The sequence below is a fragment of the Macrobrachium rosenbergii genome, chromosome 44, assembly GCF_040412425.1.
Source record: "Macrobrachium rosenbergii isolate ZJJX-2024 chromosome 44, ASM4041242v1, whole genome shotgun sequence".
NCBI classification, from domain to species: domain Eukaryota; kingdom Metazoa; phylum Arthropoda; class Malacostraca; order Decapoda; family Palaemonidae; genus Macrobrachium; species Macrobrachium rosenbergii.
In genome coordinates, this window is record NC_089784.1 from 28,230,625 (window position 1) to 28,258,328 (window position 27,704).

Genomic DNA, 27,704 nt, shown 5'->3' on the forward strand with positions numbered 1-27,704 from the left:
AAAATACCAGACATGACAATGAACCAAAATGAAACAACATAATCAGTATGAAAGACCAAAATTTGCCATCAGAATGATTTATTCACCAGGATACCTGCAAGGTGCTGTGATAACTGAGGGGAGCTCTGATGGTGGGCTTGTTTACCACTACCCACAAGATACCAGTGTGTTGTTCAGACCTTTCAGATCCAGCAGCCTAGAAAAAGGATGTTTGTAGGCACTTCCTTGACAGATGGAGGTGTACACTTCTTCCCCATTAACAGAAATAAGGAAAGTCCTGGACAAAGTGACTTCTCCAGAACCATATAGCAGATTATAACTAACTGAACCAAGAATGGCCATCAGATCTACTGGTTCAAGAAGTGGACAAACCCAGGAAGTTCACAAGATGAAAGGCACCTCATAGGCAATCAAACTTCCTCACGTTTCATCAAAACTTGGACTTGTTGGATCGTCATGTGACGAAATTATCCAGGAACATTTAAAGGAGAACAGATTTTCTTGCAGTAAGCCACTGCAATCTTCACGTAATGTAAGGATTTCACAGTGTATTTATACCAGGCAAAGTGTCCTTGCATTGGAAGACACATTGGTTCAGTCTGCGTCACCATTCACAACAGATTTTCTTTGCCATCTTTCTTCAAGATGACAAAGGCTTGGTGATGTCAGCTATTAAAGGTTATAGGTTTGCCCTTTTCACATCTATGAAATCAAATAATTGACTTTTTTTTTTTACAGAAGTGAAAAGCTTTATGCCAGAATTTTTACAGAAAAGTTCCTAAAAGGAAAATTAAATCTCTTAAACTGATCTCTCCTTCATCTTCAGAATTTGCCTTATGGACCATTTTACCTGGTATCACTACTTAAACTTCACTTCGAACATGGTTTTTACCTGGCATTTGCATCTTCATGGCAAGTTTGCAAGCTTCATGCCTGCATAGTAAAGTCACTCAAACAGAAGGATGGTTTAATGGTCCACCTGCTGCCATTGGTTTTGTCATGAAGACCAGCCTACAAGACCCTTTGCCATTTGTTCCCTAATAAATAATACCCAGAGCACTGCCAATATTCTCCTCATTTAGTATACAGTGAAGCCCCCGTATTCGCAGGGATGCGTCCCACACCCCCCTACAAATAGCTGAAATCCACAAATACTTAAAACCCCTCTAAAAACACTTAGAACTGCCCATTTTGATAGTTTAAACACAGAAAAACCCTGTAAAAATGCATATACCTGAGTATTTTAATAGTTTTATCACAAAAAGTGTATTTATTCATGAAAATTATATGAAAATACAGTAATTAGTGAATATTTCTCAGTGAAAAATACCACGAATGGGCAAATTTTCTGCGAATAATGGCTAGATATGTTCCACATAGAAAGCCGCGAATCATGAGAACGTGAATACGGGGGGTTTACTGTATGGTTGTGTCTTCAAAAGAACTAGAAATTCCAGCAAAGACAACAAGACTGTTTTTATCTGAGACATATTCTGTAGGCTGATATTAAAAATACAATTTCCTATTAAATCTGGAGGACGATTTTCAAAGCCTATGAAAGTGTGATGGTTCGTGGTCTCCCAAGTTAGAAAAGCTTTACCTGTTTCACTGATTTTGAAACAGAATTTTGGACTGGACATTCCATAATTTTTATTTAATGGTGGTCACTGTTTCTAGGGAGGTTCTAAGCAGGCACTGCAACATCTCCATTTCACTTGTCACTTAGGCATCCTGCATAACATTTAAAGTGTAAGTTATTTCATCATTTATGCGAATAACTCTATGTTACACTAGCATCCTATTTTACTGTCACTGCAGGGCTTGTCAAATTGCTACAGGATATGGTAACTGCTTTTCCTGCAGCTCTTATTTCTCATGTCACTCAGATCCTAATCTCTCAATCAAATCCTCCCCACCTAAACTTAGATTCGTAAACAAGTTACAGGTTTGTCCCTTAGCTGGCTTATTGTCTTTTGAAATAAATGTCTTGCTCAAAAAATTTTTCTAAGAGATTCCTGTCTCACTAGTTAAAAACTTATCGGTACAAATAAGTTTCATAATAATTGATAGGACTGAGTTAGAAATGATACCTTACGAAAATTTTTGGACATTCTATATGTAGATGTGTTTCTTGCAACCCATGGAAGAATAGTGTTAGTGTCAACTGGGGTCCTATGGACATTATGGAAGTTGGAAAACCCAAACTAACTTGGATGAAAACTATGAGAGGGAAGACTGGAGATGAGCAAGATTTGTGGAAGATACAGTAAAGGAAAGATATGAGAGGTAGAACTTCACAAAGGCCCTTTGGAAGGGACAACGATGATGGTGACATATGAATAACCAGCTTCGGTAACCATTTTTAATACAAACCTATAACCTAATTTCCTTCCTCCCTGCCCCATATTCCTGTTATCAAAGCCCAATGAATTCTCCTATGCAGGAGCACTAGACTTGGTCTAAGACTTTCTACTTCTGCCTTTAAAGAAGTAGCTTGTCTGCGAACATTTTGAGGCAAAAAAAAAAAAAAAAAAAAAAAAAAAAAAAAAAAAAAAAAAAAAAAAAAAAAAAACTGGCATGAGTTATGAGTTATGGGATCGTAATATTAAATTCATTTTATTTCCTATTATATTTCTAAGACTTAACTTACCTAGCAAATTTCAAATCTGATTCTTGTCAATTTGTTCTACATTTTAAAAGCTTTTCCACTGCATTCACAATCTTCTTGCACAAACTAACATTTAAGCTCCTAAGCAGTCCACTCACAACATAACACATACGGTTGTCTGTGAGAATCACTAAGTGGTTTTCATTCTTCACACAGGATAATAGTAGGGCACTAAGGAACTTTCTACAAAGATATGTCTAGGCCAGAAAAAGGCAGGGGAGTGTTTATTCTTAGTTATCATGACTACCCAATAAGCTGAAAATGTTTTTATTACACTCCTGTGCATTTACTATGATCATCTGCAACACAGCCAAATCTTCAAAGCTGGAAATAAAATAATCCATAAATAGGAGCACTTAAGAGAAAAGCATGTTATTAGAAACACTCCAGTTAATCCCTATTTAGTTTTGCTCCATCTTCCTGTGTTTTATATGGGTTTCCCAAAGTTCATAGGATTAATAGACCCTTTAGTATTTCAGCAGCTTATAATGTGCCTGTAGACCCTTCAGTAATTTAGCAGCTTATAATATGCCTAACTAACAGAGAGCCAAATTCTTATTTACTTTTCTTAGTAACCTTACCAATATTCTACCCATTCCTCAAACTTCTGCCAAGTCCATTCCAGAAATTTTGGAAAGTTTATGGTTAGTCATAATGTCAAGCTGTTAACAAAGGGCCCCTTAATGAAACAATAAGGATGTTCTCCCTACCAAACATATCATATTAACCCTTAAACGCCTACTGGACGTATCATACGTCGACTAAAATTGTCTGTTGGGTGCCAAGTGGACGTACCGTACGTCGACTACAAAAAATTTCAACCTTCGGTCAACTTTGACTCGACCGAAATGGTCGAAAAACGCAATTGTAAGCTAAAACTCTTACATTCTAGTGATATTCAATCATGTACCTTCATTTTGCAACAAATTGGAAGTCTCTAGCACAATATTTCGATTTATGGTGAATTTTGAAAAAACTTTTTCTTACACCCGTGGTAACTCGGCCGAAAATTTCAGAAATTCTTTTCGTCATTTTGTCGTAATTTTTGCACTGTTCTATATTAGCCGTTACATAAAGTTTTATATATGAAAATGTGCGCAATTTCATGTACAATACAACAGAAAATAACTCATGGTTGTAGCTTTTATCAGTTTTGAAATATTTTCATATAAATCACGATAACTGCCAAAATTTCAACCTTCAGTCAACTTTGACTCGACCGAAATGGTAAAAAAATGCAATTGTAAGATAAAACTCTTACATTCTAGTAATATTCAATCATTTACCTTCATTTTGCAACCAATTGGAAGTCTCTAGCACAATATTTCGATTTATGGTGAATTTTTGAAAAAAACCTTTTCCTTACGTCCACGCCAGAAATTCTTTCGTCACGTTGTCGTAATATTTGCACTGTTTTATATTAGTCGTTACATAAAGTTTTATATATGGAAATGTGCGCAATTTCATGTAGAATACAACAGAAAATAACTCATGGTTGTAGCTTTTATCAGTTTTGAAATATTTTCATATAAATCACGATAACTGCCAAAATTTCAAGCTTCGGTCAACTTTAACTCGACCGAAATGGTCAAAAAACGCAATTATAAGCTAAAACTCTTACATTCTAGTAATATTCAATCAATTACCTTCATTTTGCAACAAACTGGAAGTCTCTAGCGCAATATTTCGATTTATGGTGAATTTCTGAAAAAAAAAACTTTTTCCTTACGCTGCGCCGCTGTAACTCGCTGAACATCTCAGAAATTCTTTTCGTCATGTTGTCGTAATGTTTGCATCGTTTTACATTAGTCGTTACATAAACTTTTATATATGAAAATGTGCGCAATTTCATGTAGAATACAACAGAAGATAGCTCATGGTTGTAGCTTTTATCAGTTTTGAAATATTTTCACATAAATCACGATAACTGCCAAAATTTCAACCTTCGGTCAACTTTAACTCGACTGAAATGGTAAAAACGCAATTTTAAGCTAAAACTCTTACATTCTAGTAATATTCAATTGTTTACCTTCATTTTGCAATAAATTGGAAATCTCTAGCACAATATTTCAATTTATGGTGAATTTTTGAAAAAACATTTTCCTTACGTCTCTTGCCGTAACTCGGCCGAACATCTCAGAAATTCTTTTCGTCTCATTGTCGTAATATTTGCACCGTTTTATATTAGTCGTTACATAAAGTTTTATATATGAAAATGTGCGCAATTTCATGTACAATACAACAGAAAATAACTCATGGTTGTAGCTTTTATCAGTTTTGAAATATTTTCATATAAATCACGATAAATAGAAAAATTTGACTTTCGGTCAACTTTAACTCGACCGAAATGGTCGAAAACTGCAATTGTAAGCTAAAACACTTACAGTCTAGTAATATTCAATCAATTAGCTTCATTTTTCAACAAATGGGAAGTCTCTAGCACAATATTTCGATTTATGGTGAATTTTTGAAAAAAACATTTTTTTACGTCCGCTTGTTACAAATTCATGCATCATTTTGTGATAATATTTTCTCTGTGTTGCTTTGATCATTTTACAATTTGTTATATACCAAAATCATCACAATTTAGTGTACAATACAACTAAAAAAATTAACTCATTAGCTTTAACCGTTGTGCTTACAGCTCGATTTGTATACAATTATATGTTTTTTTCGCTGTCATATATTCCAATATTTATATATGATAATGATATTTTTTTCATTTCTGATGGTTGCATACTAAACTTCAGGCAATGACAAAAAAAGGAGCCAAAAATGAACTCTTAATCTTAAAAACTAAGCGTGCTGTGATTTTTTGAAAAAAAATTTTTTTCCGCTTCGGCACTAACTCACCGAACGCCGCTGGCATATGGGAGACGTTTTTGTAAATAGAGGCTCGGCGTTTAAGGGTTAAGTAGTTTTTATTTAGATTATTTTAAAAAACATCTAATTAGGCTTATAAAATTCACCACTAATTCCTATAAAAAACTGTGTTCAAGGTCCAGTTCCATCAGTGGTTTCTTACATCACATGATCAGTGACACTGTCTAGTTTTGTCAGCTACAACTGTTTCACAACTAATAATTACAAGAGAAATTTTCATCCCTAATAAGTAGCAATTTCATGTTTATATGCATATTAGGTATAATTTGCATAGTAAAATATTATCACCAAATCACAAGGTGATTGAACATACTTCCAATTTCATTTTCTTAAGAAGTTCTTTTTAGTAATTTTCTTTTTAAAATTTCTTTTCACTTAAAAGAAGGGAATCAATATTGACTGTTACACAGACCCTAAGCACTAAGTATTAATGCAATTTATAGCGCCCAAATTAAGAGATGAATATTCAATACACTGACATAATACAGTTCTGAGCAAGATGAAAAGGATACATTGTATCATACTGCATTCACATAAGCAAGGTTTGACATGCAAACTTTGGGCACTTATTCGTGCAAAAAAATTTTTTTGGCACCACCATATCCCACAAAATGAAAAAGAAAAAATTTTATATCAAGTAAGGAAATTCACAAGCAAGAAATAGAGGTAATTTTTTTTTTTTTAAATTACTGTATTGCACAAAATTTTAAGTCAACAGCATCAACAAAAACTCAGAAACACGCATAAATGTTACAATACCAAATTTCTGATAATAAACATTGTCTATACTGTCCATAAATAAACAGTAAAATCAAAGTGCAAATTCATCACTACCAAACAATACAAAATTCAATAAAATTTGCAGGTCTACTTTCCCAGAAAAAGAATTGCTTTTAGAAAATATTAATAATTCATAAATTCATTCATTATACAACTCATGTCAACTGAAACAATGATGCCAGTCTTCTGAGAATTACCATAAACTGCAGCATACAAGTTGACCAGGGATAGTCAATTTCAGGATTTTGAAAACAATCCTTACTCACTCATAGTACATATGATAATACCACCTCTTAATCATGAATTGCTGATAAATGGAAAAGGACTCCATATAGATAAAGATGACAATAAAACGTTTGTGGTACCAAAACAATTTTTCTGTAAGATCAATGGGTTTGGAAGAACAAATTCATTTGCAAGACATCATTACTGAGCCGAAATGTGATACAGGGAGTCCCGGTTTACGAGGGGGGGGTTCCGTTTTTATGCCGCGTCGTAAACCAAAAATCGTCGTAAACCGAAAAATCGTCGAAAATCATAAATCGTCAAAAATCCTAAGGAAACCTTACTTTTAATGCTTTGGGTGTATTGAAAACGGTGTAAACTGCATTTTTATCACGTTTTTCATCAAAAAAGCCTCCAATTTTTATTATTCTGCCGTTTTGGAGCCATATTTCTTCCATCAGATCGGCATACAACCGTGTCGTAACCCCGGAACATGCGTCATAAACCAGGAAATAATTTCTGATGAATATATTTGAAAAACGTTGTAACCTCAGAACGTCGTAAGCCGGACCCATCGTAAGCAGGGGACTGCCTGTATTTGCTTAAAAAAACTACTGTATACTGGAGCACAACTTTTCATATGAACAGACAAATTTGTTACTGAGGCCATTTGGAATTAAGAGTAGCTTTAGAGAACACAAAAAAAAAAAATAAATGTTCTCAAGTTAAATACCACGTTGAAAAAAAGTTAAAACTCAAGTAAAGCAGTTTTCAAAGTACAGTACTGTAATACTTGAAATTAAAACCTTACTTTATGAATAATTTCATTCATACCCAACTACTCTCAATCTCATACTCACCATCGTCCTTGTGAGTGTCTATGTTTTGGTAGTAATGAGCATCACCAAAAAAATCTTTGACAACTTATAAATTAGTATCGCAAAAGTAAATTTTTTCCATTCTAAATAAATTTCTGTCTCATCAAAAAAAGCATCCACTTCTATTTTTTAGAAAGTACAATTTCATTTTGCGTAAAAACTCTTCATACAAATTTTTAGATTCTAGATAGCATTCAGGGGAAACTAGCTTTTTTATGGCTACATATTGTAAAAAGTGAAAAAAGTTAATTGGATCATTTAGTAAAGAAAATTAAAAAATCTTCCATGGCTTTGATGTAGTTCAAAAAACATGTTCTTCGATTTTGTGGGCTTTCTGGGATAACTTAAAAATTATACTGTACATGTTAGGGTTTCACATTTAGTATATTACTGAGTAAGCATGCCTACATATGTGAAAACTGTAAGAGTTCCATAAAAGAAAAAAATAATAGCACTTCCTCTTAAAAATATGGGTACACATAATGCAGTGCACCTTGGCAAGCAGTGTATAGCGTGGAAAGATGACAAGTATATCTCAAAACAATTACCTATGGTACACTGAATATATAATACACCAGTTAGTATAAATACTGCAAAGAAACTATAGTACATGCTTTCTGAAAGTAAAAATAACAGGTGCAAAGTATACAGATGCTCCTCTACTTATGAACAAGTTACTTCCGAACAGCTATTCATATCTTGATTTGTTTGTGAGTCCAACTTGATATAGTCTGAGTCAATAAGTACGGTACTATTTATGTTTTTCATACTAAACATAATAAGAGTACTGTACTGTATTTTATAGAGTATTTTAATGATACAAGTGATATTTAAAACCTAAATACATTAAGCAATTTATGATAATAATACATTAAAGTACTACAGCTTTAATTTACAATCACGGTTGTTTGTAAGTTGAAAGTTCGTAAGTAGAGGAGTGTCTGTACTAATAAAACATTAATTAATGAATTGCCATTAGCAACACTGTTTCATTAATCTAAAACCAAGTAGTAAATAAGGAATAAGCAATTACAACAAACAGTAAGAAGTAAAACTTACACCTTACAGGGCAATCTACTTCTGTAATATGATAAACAAAACCTAAAGCTGGCAGTGAACTAAAAAAAAAAGCTACCGTTTAAGAAAATACAAACTGCTCTAACATTTGCTAGCCAGATAGCAATAGCAGTCACCAACACCAAAACAATAAAAACTTACTGACTCTACACAAGTAATGCAATAGATGCAAATCTGACACAAGACCTGACTCATAAAAGAATGTGTTGTCCTTCCTCTCAAACAAAAAAGGAAACAATTTTCATATAGATTTCACAGCAAACTACCATTCACTTTAAGAGGAAAATCATTCATTTCAGTTATTCATTTTTGCTCATTAGAAAACCAAGTTAAAGTCTCATGCATCACCTCCGCATTTAAGCATAATACATACAAATCACATAAAATGGATGAGGGGTGTTAAGAAATACGACTGAAATTAGCTCAAAAGCCCAGGCATTTTCAGTACAGATGCCTAAATGGTAATATATACAGTATACCAATAGCTGCTCGAGACCACATATCTGCCCACATAAGACATTTGCTTTTCTTTTTTAGGAGACTGAACTAAAGCATCTGGGACAACTTTGTTGCAAACAAAAGACTTGTTATAATTAATGGGTTTGTGGTGAAAAACACAAATGATCAATCATGAAATGATGTTAAAGCAATTCAATTTCTAAGTATTGTCTCACAGTTTGTTTTGGGACTGAGGGAGTTACAGACTAAGTAATATTGTAAATTTAGGTCAAGTACCCTCATCACTCAAAGGGTAAAAGGAAAATCTTTGATTAAGTAAATGGTATCATGAAAAATCTAATTATGACAGCACCACGAAAGAACAGCAGAGCTTTGGATTGCAAAGATAAAAAGTCTTTTCAAGTGGAGGCAAATGATTTAAAGTCTGTCACAATGAAAAAATTATAACCTTTTCTTACAAAACCATAGAATTCACTTGAATTACCAAAAACATCATCATTAGCGAGCTAATGCAGCCAGCATGCTTGTGGACAATCTACATTAGTATCAATAAAGAACATCACTACAACCCCTCTAATCTGTCTGGATGAGAGAGAGAGAGAGAGAGAGAGAGAGAGAGAGAGAGAGAGAGAGAGAGAGAGAGAGAGAGAGAGAGAGAGAGAGAGAGAGAGAGAGAGAGAGCTTATCTTTCCGATAAAAACTTACCTAGAAGCTAGTTCAGGCGTCTGGAAGGTTATAATAGCACGACCATTCCTAACGCGACCAACCTTGCCACCACAATTTGCTGACAACATGCTTAACCGTCGACGAACAGCAGTATCTTCCACACCCTCTGGTAGGTTATACACTACTATACTTCGCCGCAGGTTAGTTGGCTACAGTAATTACAAAAAAACAGGTTATTAGCTAAGGCTAGGAATAGATTCAACAGCATAAACAAAAATTTTACTCATTTCCAAATATTATTTCAAATTATTTTTGTCTTCAAATTATTTTTGTCTTCAAGTTTAAATCTTTTATGGTGAGATATTCACATAATTATTCCTTATTACTCATAACTATATAGCTAGAAAAAGAAGGATAAAAACCCTACAGCTGACACTTTCAACATGTAGTAATTAATAAAGTCATTCAATAAGTTAGCTTGGCTAAAGCCCCACAGAGTCAGCGTGGCTAAAGCCCCACAGACATTAACAGAGACCAAAGACTTCCGTAGAAAGTCAACTACAGTCAAACCCTGACTTATGAATAAACTAACATACAAGTTTCCTGATATATGAGCCAGCGGACATGCGATTTTTTGCTTTAAGAAGCGAGCCAAGATTTGAGCTACGATCCAGCGAGCCTGGGAGACGCCATCTCCCAATGCATCCACCATTGCCAGCACCAAGCTGCATGAGCCATGCAATCTCATTCAGTTAACGTGGTTACCTAGCCGCGTGAGCACCTCCACAACATCTCGTAGCATTTCTCACTTTGTCCCTATATTTTGGAACATTTCTTAGTTTTCACCATGGGTCCTAAGAAAGTGAGTGTCAAGAACAGTGCTGAGAAGAAGAAAAGGCTGATTACCTTGGATATGAAGCGTGAAATCATATAAAAACACGATCAAGGTGTGCATGCTATGGACTTGGTGAGGCAGTATGACCAGCCTACTTCTACGATCTGTACCATTTTGAAGCAGAATGAGTTGATAAAAGCTATAATGCCAGCCAAGGACATTAAGATTATTTCAAAGCTCCGGACCTCTGCCCATCATGAGATGGAGTTGTTGATGTTGGTGTGGTTGAATGAGAAGCAGCTCACAGGAGATACCATGACAGAGAGCATCATCTGTGAGAAGCCACGAGACATCTACAGTCGACGCTCGGGATTTGTGGGGGATAGGGACCACATCCCCCCCCCCGTGAATAACTAAAATCCGCGAAAAACACTTATAACTGCCCATTTTAATAGTTCAAACACCAAAAACCCCTCTAAAAACACTTATAACTGCCTATTTTAATATTTTTATTAAAAAGTATTTACAAAAATAATATGAAAATACAGTAATTAGTGAATATTTCTCTATGAAAAATTCTGCGGATAGGTGAATTTTCCCTGAATAATGTAGATATACATTCAACAGAAAAATCCGCGAATTAGTGAAGTCGCAAATCCTGAACCACAAATAGGCGGGGTTTCACTGTATGCAGATCTGGTACAAAAGATGCCGGGAACATTGACAGACAAGGCATTGGAAGAATCATTCAAAGCCAGTCGAGGCTGGGTTGATAATTTTAAAAAGAGGACCGGCATTCACTCCATTGTCAGGCATGGTGACGCAGCAAGCTATGATGTGAAGGTAGCTGAGGAGTTTGTTCAAAGTTTTGCACGTCTTCAACCATGACAAGACAGGGCTCTTCTGGATAAATATGCTGAGGAGGACCTATATAATGGTAGAAGAGAAGAGCATGCCAGGCAACAAACTATGAAGGATGGGCTAACCCTTGTGCTGTGAGCAAATGTGAGTGGCAACTGCCAGGTTAAACTGCTACTCGTATAGCACTCTGAAAACCCGAGTCTTAAGTCCCTTAAGGTAACCGACGAAAACCTGCATGGAGGGCAAACCCAAAGGCGTGGGCCACCAGGCATATCTTCAACCAGTACATAAACGTGGTCGTTGGTCCTACCATCAAGAATTTACCTCACCACAAATAACTTACCCCTGAATGCCCTTCTCGTTCTTGACAATGCTCCTGCGCACCAACCAACCTTTACAGACATCCATGAAGAATTCAAGTTTATCGAGGTCCTCTCCTTTCCATCAAACACCATCCCTGTCCTGCAGCCCATGGACCAGCTGGTGATTTCAAATTTCAAAAAGTCCTTCACCAAGCACCTGTTCAAGCGCTGCTTTGAGGTTACAGAGGCCACAAACCTCACCCTTTGAGAGTTCTGGAAGGATCACTACAATATCATGACCTGCCTCAAAATTATCAACATGGCCTGACAGGGTGTTATAAGGAGGATCTTAAACTCTGCATGGAAGAAGCTGGCCTGAGGTTGTGTCTGAACGGGACTTCGATGGATTCGAACCTGAGGAGCTAGTGGTGGAGAATATTGTGTCCCTCAGTAAGTCCATGGGTCTGGAAAAGGATGAGGAAGACACTGACGACCTCATTTAGGAGCACAATGAGGAACTGACAATGGAGGAATTAAAGGAGCTACAGCAGCAGTAGGTACTCGACTTACGGCAGAGGATCCGTTCCAGCACCTCGCTGTAAGTTGATTTCCACCGTTAGTCAGTGTTTCGCCGTTATTGGCGCTTTAACGGTGCTGTAACTTTATGTTGCATCAAGTTACAGCACCCTAAGCGCCGTTAACTTGATGCCTATTCTTGTTGTTAGTGCCGTCAACAGTGCTTAAGGCGCTGTAAGATCGAATCCGCAGTAAGTTGATGGTGCACTGTATTACAGTCGACCCTCATTAAACCAGACCCCGTTAATCCGGATATCGGATAAGACGGACACTAAAGAGGGTCAGCCAATTTATAATACATAATGAATATTTTTATTTTATATATAATGTTCTTTTTTTATACTGTACTAAACTGAACTGCTTTTAACTTGTAACCAATTTAACTTGCGCACAGTATGTACTGTCATTAAGAAATAATACTATCTGGAAGTAGGAAGTATCGTAGCCAATCACTGAGCATTAACATTTTACCTATCTGCTGCATGACTGGTAGCTGCAGTACAATGCTTTGTATGTTTTTTAGGAAAGAAAAGACATGACAAAGGTATACTTCACCAAGACAAAAGCTGAGTTACTGAACAATACTTGTGTCTACGTGGCAAATGACATGAGAGAGAGAGATAGAGAGAAAATTGCCAGTTGTCTCTATGAAGCATAATTCTATCCTAGAGAGATTAAAGAGAAGAATTTTGTTTTAAAGGTATGTCAACGCAGCGTTAGTAAATATCTCCTAAAGCTAAAAAAAAAAAAAAAAAAAATTTCCTTGCTGAAGATTCTCTGAACCAAAAATTTTGCACTCAAACTAATAAAACTGAATTCATTCTATTCTTCATGTAATCAGTAAAATACATACACTATTAAAAACTACGTATTGTATTCAAAACATACGCACTTATGTTATCGTCAGCTTCTCTGAGTAAATTGTTTTCTCAGACAGAATACAGCTAAAACCTAATTGGCTGGCTGCTTGCCATGGAGATCTGCTACCCAATGACAGCCCTCTACTTCCATTCTATTTACAGACATATGTCGTGATGGCACTAAGCTTGAACTTTGCCATGATCGTGATTATTTGACTGCTGATGGCAAAAATTACTCAAAAATTTCCTTTATATAATTATTTCTTCATGAAAACAAGAATTCAACAATAATTTTAACTTTAATATAGTGGTATGAAAAATCCCACAACAGCCTGTCATGGTGATGCATCATCACTTGCGAATTGTATTCCCGGACCATCCTCAGATTTACAACCGCAAACTGATGTCGACATTAGTAACAATAAAAAACAACCCCCCCAAAGATCGATATTATGAAATGTATTTTATAGTCATACTTACTGTTAAAGTTCACAAGTTGAATTACAATTATTTTGATCATGTATATTTTTGTGTTTCAAGGAATGTTTTTGTTGAAAACAAAATGTGTTAGTGAACTTATTGTCTTAATTGTCCCACTACTTTATTACTGATGATCTTAATTATCCCACATTCATTTAACAGTATATTAATACAAATAATAATAAACTACAATGAATAAATAACTAAAGTGAAAAAACATGAAAACAGGGAAAAAAAGTTTTTGCTGCAATAGTGATGTTTGATTAGGCTCCTGGCCCCACAGTTCCGAAATCCGAAAAATTCCAAAAACCGAAACATATCTGGCCCCAAGGATTTCGGGTAAAGGATTGTGTACCTATAATCTAAATTTCATTATCTTACTTTTCATTTTAGAGACTCCATTTCTTTTTACTTGACAATTATGCATTCATGTCTTGGACTAGGCATCTACACGTGGCTGAATTCTATCATTTTTAATCATGTTTTATTCTTCATTTTTCTTCTTTTACCATGAGCTTTAATTTAAACATTTCTACATTGGTTTCTTATTCATACTCTTTACAAAAATAATGAAATACAGTATATTTATAGGTATTTATTGGTGTATATATACAGGTATAGGTATCACCGGTTAAACCAGACTATCGGTTAAGACGGACACCCTGGCCCCCCAATTAGTCCATCTTAATGAGGGTTGTCTGTATTATTTTTTATACATTATTTGTTATTTATAAAGTTCATTTTTCTTATTTAAAAACGCATAAAAAAAATGGTTGTGTTTTTCAGGGGGGGGGGGGGCTGGAACAGATTAATAATAGTATTGCCATTCATTTTAATGGGGAAATTCGATTTTATTTCTAGTAAAGATCTCTACCCATACAGAGAACCCTAATGATACCAATACAAGCAGACACATAAAATGCAAATATATTTATTTAGCCAGACTACTGAGTTAAAACACTTAAACTCATTTGGCTATAGTCTAATACTGAAGTGCAAGCATAATACATATAAACAGGCACTCTGCATTTTTAGGATTGTGCACCTTAAGAAATATACATCCTTAACCTAGACCCTTTTCTTACATTAGTTTCTTTTTTGCACAACTGTCTACCACTGCTAAAAATGCATATAACTGCACATGTCTGCATGACATGAGAACAAGAATGTAAATAAAAATAACCAAGTTCTGTAACATGGTTTGTTACAACCAAGGCTCAAGTTTACATGTGTTAGAAATTGAGGGAGACTCTACTTTTCACTAACTGATATGACTAGATTCCAAGGACAATGTCATTAGCCTGAGCAAAAATCATTAATTTGATATTTGCAGTACCCTAAGACTGTTTGATAGTACCTTACACTTGAAGAAACAGACTTTTTAAATTTTACACAATTTAGAAAACTTCCAGTGTCTATTTAATCGTATTATATTAACAGCTATTCCTTCCACAGCTGTACTGTAATGAATCTGTATGCATGTCTTACTATTCACAAAAGGAATTCCTAGTTAGCTAAATGGATTCCTTTCCTATATTCATAAGCTATTACTTCAAACCCTATACACAAACTGATGTAAGTACACAATCACAGAAATATAAAAGGAATCAAAATGATTCAAATCAAATGCTTATATTTATAATTGGTTTGTTTCTTTCCTGTCATACAAGAGAGAGAGAGAGAGAGAGAGAGAGAGAGAGAGAGAGAGAGAGAGAGAGAGAGAGAGAGAGAGAGAGAGAGAGAGAGAGAGAGAGAGAGAGAAATTTCTTTACCTTAGTTTTTGTACTCCTTTGTGGAAGCTCCTGTGTGACTTCAGAAAATAAAGCAGTCTCATGTGCACAAAGCTTTAGTGAATCCTGAGCATGAGCATTGTGAACTAGCACCACACGGAGGTTTTTTCTGGAAGAGAAAAAATCATTATAGTTGTTATTATAATAATACTGACACAAATTGTTATTACTATCATTATTCATTCATGATGAGCAAATATTCATATGGACCATAAAAAAAAAACCTACAAAACTTGGTTTTTCTAAGCAAACCCAATACTAATCACATGCAGCCTTATTTTCATACAAAAGAAACACCTAGCCACACTAACCTGATCCATTCAAAACAGAGAGGTCCCTACAAAACATGCCCAGATCTACTTAACGAGCCTCATTTTTCGTGGGCCAAGAAATCAATCACCAAGTTATGAGAAGGACGGCACTCACTATATGATTAATAGGTATGTATAAAAAAAGTTTTACATAAGATCAATGTTTGTTTCTTCACAACCCCATTATTTATATTCAATCACCACCCTACTTATGAACATTCAGATACAAAGAGACAGGGTCATTGCATTTTGAGCGCTCCCCTTTGCCATCCATAAGTTCAAATTTTGCTCTGCATGCCTATTCCGCTAGTAAGAATTTTTGCAAAGAATACAAGAATACAATAAGGAAGAACTTATTCGTTTAACCCCTTCCCTGATCATCCCAAGTATTCTTGTGATTAACTACCACGTGTTCTTCTTATAATCATGAGAATACTTGTTCATACTTGTAAAATATTCCTACTCATCTCTATCTTCCCAACTTAACACATTTTTTGATGAATTATCATTTTCTATATTTCCTCCTCCCATAGGAAATGTTTAGTATGTATTTTTGTCAATAGATGGAAGTGTGCACTGTTTACTTTGTGAACGTCCAATGTCAAACACCACTGCGAAATTCTCTCCAAGTTCATAACTTTCAAAGCATGGAAAAAATACTAAATTTTGAATGTTGCATGAATCTAAATTTTATTTTCTTCTTTTTACCTTTCCAACATCCACAGTAATTCTCTATAATACTGCATGATTTAAAAATACAGTGAAAATAGTGTACTCTATGAACCCTGAGTTAACTCAGGAATGTAAACATCAACAAAAATTATGTGCTACATATTAAAAACCAACTTCCTAACAACTCAAGATACGAGTGGCTGTCCGGAATGTAACTCGTTTGTAAGTTGGGTAGTGACTGTATTGCCTAAATAGCAAGTTAGGAGAGAGGATAAGGAACCAAACTTCAAATGAAGTGAAGGAAAAACCATGGGTTAAAGAATTGAAGACATAATTCATGTCTCCTTAAGAACTGAGAAGACCATTTAATTCAAAAGGTACCACAAACCTAATCTACTATCTGAACAAAAGAGGATTTATCCAGAATGGTGCAAAAATCCTCAGCCACTTCCTCCATCAAGACTTGATCTTGTGGAGAGTCAAACCTCATCCTGTCGAAGGAGGTGTAGGTACCTGGGGGTCTAAAAAAAACCAGAAGGACTAGGAGCAGTGGTCATGGGAAAAATGAGTGATCTCACAGAGGACATCTGTATTAACCCTTAATGGACGGGAATCCTCATATGAGTATCTATAACAGGTTTTGGGTGATGGACAGGAGTCCTCATATGAGTATTAATATTACACACCATATGATTTGGCTGTATCACAACAACTTGTGATACAGAGCACTTGCTATACCAGTAAAATATGACTGCCTGAAAGTTACAGATGAGATAACAGATGTTGATAGATTAAGAGATGAAACAAAATAGTAATTACATTTCACATCTCCAGTGACCATGAAATGAATAAAGCTCTTTTAAGTATATCATCTATTAAGAAGTCATCCCACTCCTGGAATCAGGAGAAAAAGAAAAATCTGACAGTCATTTCTGTTGTACACAGAAAGTCCATAGAGAATGTTCAAAACTAGTGCCTGGAGATCAATAACCAGAATAAGACATCAAAGTAGCTTGGGGAGTGCTAACTAAACAATCAACATTGGAGTAACCATCAATTAAAAAAAGAGCTATGAGCGATTTAATAAACATTATGCTCTTCGTGAATATCACACCATGAACTTCAAACCTCAAATTTTTCAACAATGTGGTTCAGTATTCTAAACTGATAGTCAGAAAACAAAGGCTTCTGTAAACAAAGGTTAATATTTGAGAAAAATTATACAGTCAAACCTCGGTTTTCACATGCCTTAGTTTTCATACGATTTGGTTTTCGTCAAAATTCTGTCCCAGTGTTCATACACCCGCTCAGTTATTGTACAATTGAAAATGCTCTGTCCCAAAGTCGTCCGCCTGGCTGCATGCCTCACAAAGCATCCCAAGCGTTCATGACCCATCCTGCCTTTGTTTCTCATTAAGTGAGCATCACCCCACGCATTCATCCGAAACATTTTGTAATAATCCATTATTTTTTGTGCTTTTTGATTGAGTGCAACTGCTAAATAAGCCACAATGGGATCAAAGAAAGTTCCAAGTGCCAGCCCTTTGATAAAGAAGACGACAAACACGACTGAATTCAAGAAAGAACTCATAGCATCCAAGTGCCAGCCCTTTGATAAAGAAGACGACAAACACGACTGAATTCAAGAAAGAACTCTTAGCAAAGTTCGAAAGTGGCATACATGTGGCCGATGTGGAAGAGTTGTTGGATGACCACAGGGAAGAGCTACTCACTGAAGAGCTGCAAGACCTTCAACTGGAATAGCAACAGATGGCAGATGAGTAATCAAAGGAGGAGGGGGAGGAGGAATAGAGAGGGGATAATGTGCCTTCTTCAGTGATTAAGGACATGTGCAAAGTGGGGTGGGTTCCAAGGTTTTCTGGAGAAATATCACCCTAACAAAGCTGTTGCAGGCCGTGTCTGCAAGATGTTCAATGACAATGCCTTGTTCCATTTTAGGCAAACCTATTTTGTGTGGCAGGGGTCCAAGGACTCTCAAGTTGGTCCTAGTGCCAGTAAAATACAAAGAAGGGAAGTAACCCCAAACAGGACCTTGATACCTGAAGTCCTTATGGATGGGGATTCCCCTTCCAAACAATAACTTCTCCTCCTTCCTCTCCCCTCCTCACCATCCTCCATACGCCAACGAGAGTCTTCAATACAGGTAAAAGTGATGTTAAATGTTCAGTTATCCGTTTTATCAGTCATTTTTATTTATTTGTCATTTTTTCTGTATGTAAGTCTATAGTTATTCTCTATAAAATGAATTTTTAAAAATATTTTTGGGTGCCTGGAACGGATTAATGGGATTTACATTCATTTTTATAGGAATTATAGCTTCAGTTTTCATACGATTCAGCTTTCAACAGACTTTCTGGAATGGTTCACATACGAAAACTGAGGTTCCACCAATTGTGGTAATCAGTTTATCTCATTCAAGAAAAGTATTATAACACCTTTCTATATGACAGACCTGCAGGGAACTGCAAAATTTACCCTACTTAGTATTTCCTACATACAGTGGTACCTTTATTTTCCTTGAACCTTACCTATATCGAAGATCATACAATTCTGTGGCAAAATTAGAATCCCCTGAGATAAGAACAATGGTAGCACCATGCCCATGAATGTCAGCAAACCGTCTCATGCTCTGAAGAAGTTTGTCATCAGCTGCATTTTTAACAGTACTTCCAACATGTACTATATTTACCTGCAAAAATCAGTTGTGGCATTTATAAACAACTTGAAATCATGTCTATATTTCATAATTTTAATTTTTGTTAACTCAATTTCTTTTTTTTTAAATATAAGTCCATTACTCTAAAGTAGAAGGAAAATAGCACCAGGTGGTTCAGAAAGGATAATATGGAAGTCTAAGTCTTTATTAGTTAAACTGACTAACACTAGTACTGTACATACTAAGTTCCTATTGCTGCAGCTTAAGAAATAAGCAGACCAAATCTTACCTGAGCATCATTTAGTTCCTCCAGAATATTTATATGTTCTTTGAGCGTGTCACAGACACACATAAATTCAGCCTCCCGCTGACCATTGAAAAAACGAGATCGAATGGCTTGAACAACATGGGTTGCTGAAAGTCCCCGAGGAACCTGGAAATAAAACACAAAACTTTCTGTCTGAATATATGCATTAATCAATTAGTTATTATACAATACTGTACTGGTATCTATATTTCCAAATGGCAGTCAAAAGTTTGGTTCCATATCTCTAAGTATAAAAGATTTTAGATATGTAACTCTCCAAATTATACTGTACTGTAGTTGTCTTATGACTACATATATTATTATGCAGATAAATATATTAAAGTAGAAACAGCATGGAAAACGTAAAAAAGGAAAAATCAAGAGAACATATCAATTAATAAAGAGCACTTAAGTCAAGTATGACACACAAATCATATAAAGAGACAAGGTGACCATGAATTCATGTCAACCTCAAACTAATACCAGGTAGTAATTTTAAATCTTTTTACGAGATCTCACCATTCTCCTTCTATATCATTTATACAATTTTGCCAGCTTTTTACGTGCATACTGGTAAGAGAAATCAAATAAGAATAAAGTAAAATCAGAGACAATAATGAACTTCAGTGACTCATGCCAGGAGGTGCATGCAATTATGCCCAATTACTACCTCATCCACCACAATGACAGCTTTTAATAGCTGAAAGGGTTACATGGGTGGCATCAAGAATGCTGATGCTAATTACTGTACCTCAGGTAACTTGAATTTCCAAAAATACTTAATACTGAATAAGTAAATACATCAATGGTCATAAAACACACTGTAAAAATATAAATACAAAAATGAAAGTAAAATATGATCCCTGCCGTCAAAATATAACATGTAAATTTACAAAAATATGAGCAGACTAGTACACATTTTGGCTTACAGAACCGGAATATAGAATTTAGGCCAAATGCCAAGCGCTGGGACCTATAAGGTCATTCAGTTCTGAAAGGGAAATTGACAGCAAGAAGGTTTGAAAGGTGTAACAGGAGGAAAACCTTGCAGCTGCATTATGAAACAATTGTTAGAGAGAGTGGAAAGTCAGATGGAAAAGAGAGAATATGAATGGAGGGAGAGTAAAAGGAATGAAAGAGGTTGTAGGTAGGGGCAGCAGGGATGCTGCGAAGAACCTTAAGTACTGCCTACAGTGCACCACATGAGGTACACTGACAGCACTATCCCCCTACAGGGAGTTCATATTTTGGGAGAAAAATGCTGAAAGTCGTAATCCATCAAATTAAAATATCTTGTTTTAATGGAGGTATTTAATACTTTATTTCCAGTTACAGTATCACCTGCTAAAAATGAACTTACTTTATGTGACTCCCTAATTGTTACACAGTTACACTATGTAACAAAAACCCTGTGCCCAAGTAATTTGTCAGCAAAAGATGGACATGCAGTGAAAAGATAAGTGTGACATACACACTGATGAATAGACAGATGAACAGTCTCCCTTCATGTACATTAATGCATGAGGAACCACCTTTGAACAAGTTTGACCAAATTTCCTTGACGTACAATGAATTGTGACGAGGTATCCATTAGACACTCTGAAGGACAACCCCCCCTGCTGTATATACCCACCTAAGTATAATTGTCTACCCTTGTAGACTACACAGTTCCACTGAAATTCCTTCAGCCACGCAGGAGTTGCAATGACAGGGTATACCTGACAGACACACAGATGGAAGATTTCCCTTAATATGCATCTATGCTTGGTGTCTTTCTTCATAAGTTTGATTATCATTCCTTCTAGTGCATAGAGCTGCAATGATACAGTAAGACTGACAGACTGACATACAGCCAGACAGGTCTCCATCCATACACATCTGTGCATGATTATCTACCTTTGTATCATGTTTAACTATATTCCCTTCAATTGTATTGGAGAAATTACACTGACAAGGTCAGCATGACACCTGCAATGACAGACAGACAATATCCTAACATGCACATCTAAGCAAAGTCATAGTAAACTGCCTCTCACATATTACACTGTCAACCTACATAAACACAAATTTGAAAACTCAGTAGTCAGTAGAATAGTAGAAGTCAATTGATGAAAAGTCTGATTATGTGATTGTTTATCTTTAAAGAAAGTTTCATCCGAGCAAGTTTTGTTTCGGATTTTTGGCATAAACTCCTTATTAAACATAGAGAAGAATTCAACCAACATTAGCCTTTATGATTTCATTCAGCTCATAAGATATAAACTAGTTATCCTATGTGAGTGACATAACATAGGAGAGGCTAACTCCTTACCTGAAGCTCAATAGCTAGTTTCCTGTATCAATGAGAACAGCTAATAAAATACATGTATGATGAGCACAAGAAACAGACAACCACTGTGCACTGACACACATACACACAAAAACACCTATTATTTCCTGTACTGTACACAATTTAAAACACTGATAGCCTAAATTGAAAGACTATCCTAGCCGCGAATAAGTTTACAGTAAAATAATGGTACTGTACCATGCATGAACACAACATTCCAACTGGAAGCAGAGGAAAGAATATGAAAAGAACTTAACACATGCATCTGCTCATGATGAAACTAAGTCAAGGAATTAAACTGCTCAAAATTTTTAAATTGTTGTCTAACATATGATTAGTTTGTTTCAAAAGCTACTACAGTATGTGTTTAGTTTGACCAAACCAGATGTTTAAGTATTTAGAGAGGTTTGTAATTTGTAACACAGTAGTAAAACAAGAAAATTCAAGCATAACCTTATCCTAACTGGACAACATACCTGACAATTCTCAATGTCCCAGAACACACCAATTGGAGGAAGCTTACTGTTATCATACCCTGCTGCCTTATTTTCAGGATTCTTAGTCTCTTTGTCATCGTCATCTTCGTCTTGAAGTTCCAGGTCCAATAATTCTTGCTCATATTCATCATCTAGATCTGAGTTAAGATCTGCATCAGATTTATAATTTACATTACCATCACTATCCAGCTTAAAATTGTATCGATTAAAATTATCACAGTTGCGCAAACTGTTAACAACATTACAAGCTCTGTTGGCCTTTACTGCAAGGTCTTCATAAAAACAATCTTTTGGGAGGGTTTGAAAATGGGAAACCCTGTATGCATTCTTTTCCTCAGAAGTCACACCGTTAGAAGCAAAATCTTCAGGCCTAAACAAACATGACTGAGAACCCGTATATGAAGAGTGTTCCTCACCATCAGTGGATTCATCAGTATTTTCCACCATTCGTGGAAGTGTTTTAAGTCCTTGTTGCTTGTGATTTTCCTTATCTTCCATAATACACGTATTATGTGAGTAGGTTTTATGAAGGCCATTCTCTCTTAAACCTGAGGAAGTATATTTTGCATATTCTTGATGAGATACTGTCAGTGTATTATGAGATGCAGAATTACATGATTTAGTTAAAGTTACAACTTCCTTTCCATCTAACAATTCAATGGTAGGGTAGAGATCAAGGGAATTTTTCTCTCCTTCTTCATTACGAACAATGGGATCACGGCTTGTCTTTGGAATCAAAATACCATTATTAAAGCTAGGCACTAAAATTTTTTCCTCATTAAAACTAGAGCTCGATGTTGTTATTGGTAAAAAGAAGTTACCAAAATCTGTATTACTTTTGCGGCAATCCTGAGGTACCAAAAAATCTGTAGGCCGTAAAAGTGCATCCCCAGGTGTGCTCGATGAGGGAGCAGCTTCTGAAAAAAAAAAAAAAAAATTGACTTTTGCACTATGCCCTACACTAGAATTCAAACTGTTAAACATTTTGCTATTATGAAAAACTGTGGCCCATGACAGAGCATTATACAGTACACTGTACTTGTACTGCGTAAAAGTAAAGAGCATACAAATATGAAAGAAACAAAATGACATTAAGTGAATTTCCCTTTATATGATATTTTTTAAAAAACATGAATCAACGATATGGTGTATAAACCATAATTTCCCATGCACTGTAAGCAGCCAAAGCTGGGAATGTACTTATAATCAATAAAAAATTTGACATTGTCATCTGGTTACCAAGGTATATTTTTATAAAGGTAACGTAAGCACAGAGCATATGCAAACCCATCACGGGAGATCATCATTGCTGCAACTGCAAATTGCAATGCCACAACACAGTTAGGAAAAGTGTACTGTAATGTATATTTTGGTTTGTATTACACAGTATATTATAAACTACACACAATTATACATATCTTTTAATCTTCCTATATGCAAATTTTCTGTTGTTTGTATTATGTACTGCTTGGTTACGTGAGGGATTACATAAGCTGAGAATAGCAACCAACTGCAGGAAGCCCTTATTCTACAACATAAACCAATAGGAGCAGAAACAGATCTCCCATTATTTTTCTTGTATACAGTATGGCTCAAAAAGAGAATCATGATTACAATAGGACATCCTGGTAAGAAACCAATGGACTCTCAATACATAAGGGTTGGTTTTCTAAGGTGACTGGTATCTTTGTACAATGAACCTGGCAACAATCAGAGTTACTACATTAAGCAAATGTTCTAGAACATTTACTTGTGTAGTTGCAAAACTAAAATTTATAAAATCTGAGGCACTACTTTCTCTGTTCAGCAGACTTTATTCAGATCATAACAATTCAAAAGTGATCCCTCATTTGAAACTCCAGCTAGTCCAAAAACATTCAAAGCAGGCATGACTTCTAATTCAGCTACAATTTTGAACTGAGGTAAGTTAGAAACATCTTTGCCAGTTCAAAGAAAAAATCTTCCGCTGACCAGATAGCAAGACCTAAGCATATGTGTCTGAGGCACTTGGTTTACAGCACAACAAAACCCAACAATTCATCGGTCCAGAATGCTGACAATAACCTGTGTTTCCTGAATTTGTCTGATTTACAATTTTGCTATTTAAATCTCATTTTTTGCATTTTTGAGCAGAGTCAGTGATGCTTTCAATTAATCCTGTTTACTCATCCATTCCTTTACCTAATGGGCTTTTAGCAAAATTAGTAAAAGTTCAATTAACTTTCCATGATTAACATTTTCATAATGGGCAAGATGGTTTTCAGGGCAACAAATTTTCAACACTGAGCTGATTTCTCGCAAAATAAAATAATTTGAAGGTCACTCAATAAATCTATCAGTTAAATTTCATCATAAATATCCAGCTAACAAATGAACATGACATTTTTATAAAAAAAATAAGGTTTTACGTATACTTACCAAGTAATTACATAGCTATAGTTTCTACTTTAAACAGCAGCTTTAAAATTGAAAATTTGCTATAGCGCTCTTTTGTTTTGGTGCAGGTAAGTGCCCCGCCCACTTTCAGGGAAGAATAGGTACAACGTAGAACGTAGCTAAAGAGCTCAGTTCGTTTATGCTCTAAGTCCATGTGAGGGGAGGAGGGACGGGCTTTGTTCATGTAATTACTTGTTAAGTATATATAAAACCTTATTTTATTACAAAAATAACACTTACCACATAATTACATAGCTGAATCCCAGATTGATAGGAGGTGGGAAGAATGGACATGTGTAACTCCAAAAACATTATAAAGAAATGCATTTTGAAATAGAAAAGAAAAGCTAGCATTGTGGTAATGCTTGTTGTAACCTTACCAGGGGAGAGAGCAAGAGCAGGAAGATAGGGAGTGCTTCTATGACTCGACAAAGCTTAAACACAACCATTGCCCTTGCCCTGGGTGAAAAATAGACATCGACTAACATACAAGCATAAAATTATATTACCTGTACACCATTTAAAAAACATTAAAAACGAAGATTGGTGGGTTCTCCCAAAAACTCAACAACCTTAATCAAGGCTAGGAGACAGAAATACGAGGATCACGTCTACTCCTCATTCCCTAGTGCCATGTCAGCCGCGGAGAACGGACCCTGTGTACTGTAGTCCTCGAACCCCGTTTCAAAGTCACGTAGATAATAGTTGGCGCAGAATGAGCGACACTTCTAATAAGTCGATTGGATTATGGTAACTACAGAGATATTGCCTTAAAAAGCCAACAAAGTGGCTACTGCCCGTACTTCATGTGCTTTTACCTTTAACAATAGTAAATTATTCTCCTGAATTCCCAAGTGAGACTCTACAATAATGTCTCCCAAAAAGAAAGAGATAGCATTCTCGGAGAAAGGACATAAAGGGTTTTGACAGAACACCAAAGGTTACGAGATTCCCTCTGATATTCTTGGGTCTCTTGATGTCAAATCTTAATGATCTCACTGGGCATAATACTATCTCTTGTTCAGATGGTCCTACCAGTTCTGCAAGACTCTATACCGAAAAAGAACGAGGTCATGGGTTAAGATGGGTACTGTACTCGTTTTAGGCTAAGAAGCCTAAAACATATGAGCAAATAGCTGTCTCTTGCGAAAAAGCAACTTGTTTGTCCAAGGCTTGTAACTCACTGACTCTTTCACTGTGGCTTTCTAGACAGATCCCTAAAGGAGGACACCTGCATAGGTTCAAAAGGAGGGCCTGACAACCAATGTAGGACTACGTCTAGGTTCCAAGACACTGGCTGCTGAGACTTACATTTTCTGGTGTCAAAAGACTTGACTAAGTCTGAAACGTCCGGGTCTGGGGAAATGTTCACACCTCTATGCTTGAATACTGAGTTTAGCATGGATCTGTAACCCTTTATTGTAGACGGTGAAAGGCCTCTCGAAGATCCTGGGTAAAGTAAAAATTCGGCTAGTTGGGAGAGGTAGAAGAAGACGAGATGCTACGTTCTTTACCCCATCTCTTAAAAGCTGCCCACTTAGCCTGGTAGTGCTTTGAAGAGGAGTCGAGTCCACATTTTGCGATAGCATTCGCAACTTTTCTTGAAAATCGTTTCGCTCTAATGTCAGAGCGAGAGTGGACGAACCTTGATGATATCTGTTGAAGTGAGGTTGTCTGAGATCATCTTTCCTCTGTGGGAGGAGCCACGGAAAGTCTGACAGAAGTTCCAGAAGGTCTGGAAACCACTCCTTCTGAGGCCAAAAGAGAGCTACTAAGATCATCGATGCATGATGAAAAGTATTGAATTTGTTGATCATGTCTCTTACTACACTGAATGGAAGGAAGGCATACATTTCCAGGTGTGACCAATCCTGAAGTATTGCCTCCATTGCCCAAGTCTGAGGGTCTGGCACCAGAGAGCAATACAGGGGGAGGTGATGGATCCTGGATGTTGCAAACAAGTCTATCGATGGTGTTCCCACCGTTTCAACAGGTTGGTGCACACCTGTGGATTCAGCGACCATTCCGTGGGCAGAACCCGTGTGCAACGCTCAATTCATCCACTAATATGCTTAACTTGCTCTGAACACAGCAGGTGAGAATCTGTGTATTGTTGTTGTGCGCACAAAGAAAGAGATCCTTGGCTAACTCACACACTGACGACAGTGAGTGCCTCTTTGGTTTCGAATATAAGCCAGAGCCATCGTGTTGTCGGAATGAACCGCAATCACTGAGACTTGAGTTACTGTGGCAAAATGTTGAAGAGCCAGGTGAATCTCTTTCAACTCCTACAGATTCATGTACAGTTTCCTCTTTTCAAGGGACCACTTCCCTGACACTTCCAATCATCTTAATGTCGCTCCCCAACCTAGGTCCGATGTGTAAGAGAATAATGAGAGGTTCGGGTTCGGATGACATAGGAACTTCCGTGAGTGGAACCTTCCTTCTATGAGCCACCACTGAAGATCTTCTTTTATTTCCTGCGTGATGGGAAATATGAAGGAATCTGAAAGAATCTTCTTGTTCCAACTGACCTTCGGAAAGAACTGCAAAGGCTTTGCATGCAGTATCCCCAAAGGAATGAGCATCTCTATGGAGGATAGAGTCCGTAGCAGGCTCATTCAGTCATTGGCTGAGCAGGTCTGAAGACTCAGAAAATGACGGACTTCTTTGGGTGCATGATAGTATTCTCTTCTCTAAAGGAAAAACCGTAAAATGCGAGTCTATCTTAATCCCCAAATAGACCATCGTCTGAGGAGGGACTCGTTGGGACTTTTCCTCCCCAACTCCTGGGCTAACTGAAGGGTTCTGAGAGGGTTCTCTGTGCACTTCCTCTGGGATGATGAACATAGGGCCAGTCATCCAGATGTAGACAAACTTTCATGCCCATTAGCCCTGATGAAGACTTGAGGGGCTGTTAGCAACCCGAAGCATAGCGCCCGAAATTGGAAAACTTTGTCCTGAGAGCGAATCACAGGAATTTCCTGGAATCCCGGTGTATTGGGGTGTGAAAGTAAGCCACTCTCATGTCTATCAAGACCATCCAATCTTCTTGGGAAATTGCAGCAATAACAGAGCTGTTCATTTGCATCCTGAACTTCATGGTTTGGACGAAGACGTTCAGACTGCTTACAT

The 27,704-nt window shown here is 36.4% G+C and overlaps 1 protein-coding gene across 6 annotated transcripts in view; it reads right to left on the reverse strand.

The window, feature by feature from the left end:
- Marf1 (meiosis regulator and mRNA stability factor 1-like protein) overlaps positions 1-27,704 on the reverse strand; it is a 98,110-nt gene that overhangs the window by 63,724 nt on the left and 6,682 nt on the right. For all 6 annotated transcript variants that reach the window (XM_067088157.1, XM_067088158.1, XM_067088156.1 and 3 more), the window contains exons 3-7: positions 22,113-23,050; positions 19,290-19,433; positions 18,873-19,033; positions 15,323-15,449; positions 9,676-9,845 (exon numbers count right to left, since the gene is read on the reverse strand). In XM_067088157.1, the coding sequence (XP_066944258.1) occupies positions 9,676-9,845; positions 15,323-15,449; positions 18,873-19,033; positions 19,290-19,433; positions 22,113-23,050 (1,540 nt within the window). The remainder of the gene's footprint in view (positions 1-9,675; positions 9,846-15,322; positions 15,450-18,872; positions 19,034-19,289; positions 19,434-22,112; positions 23,051-27,704) is intronic.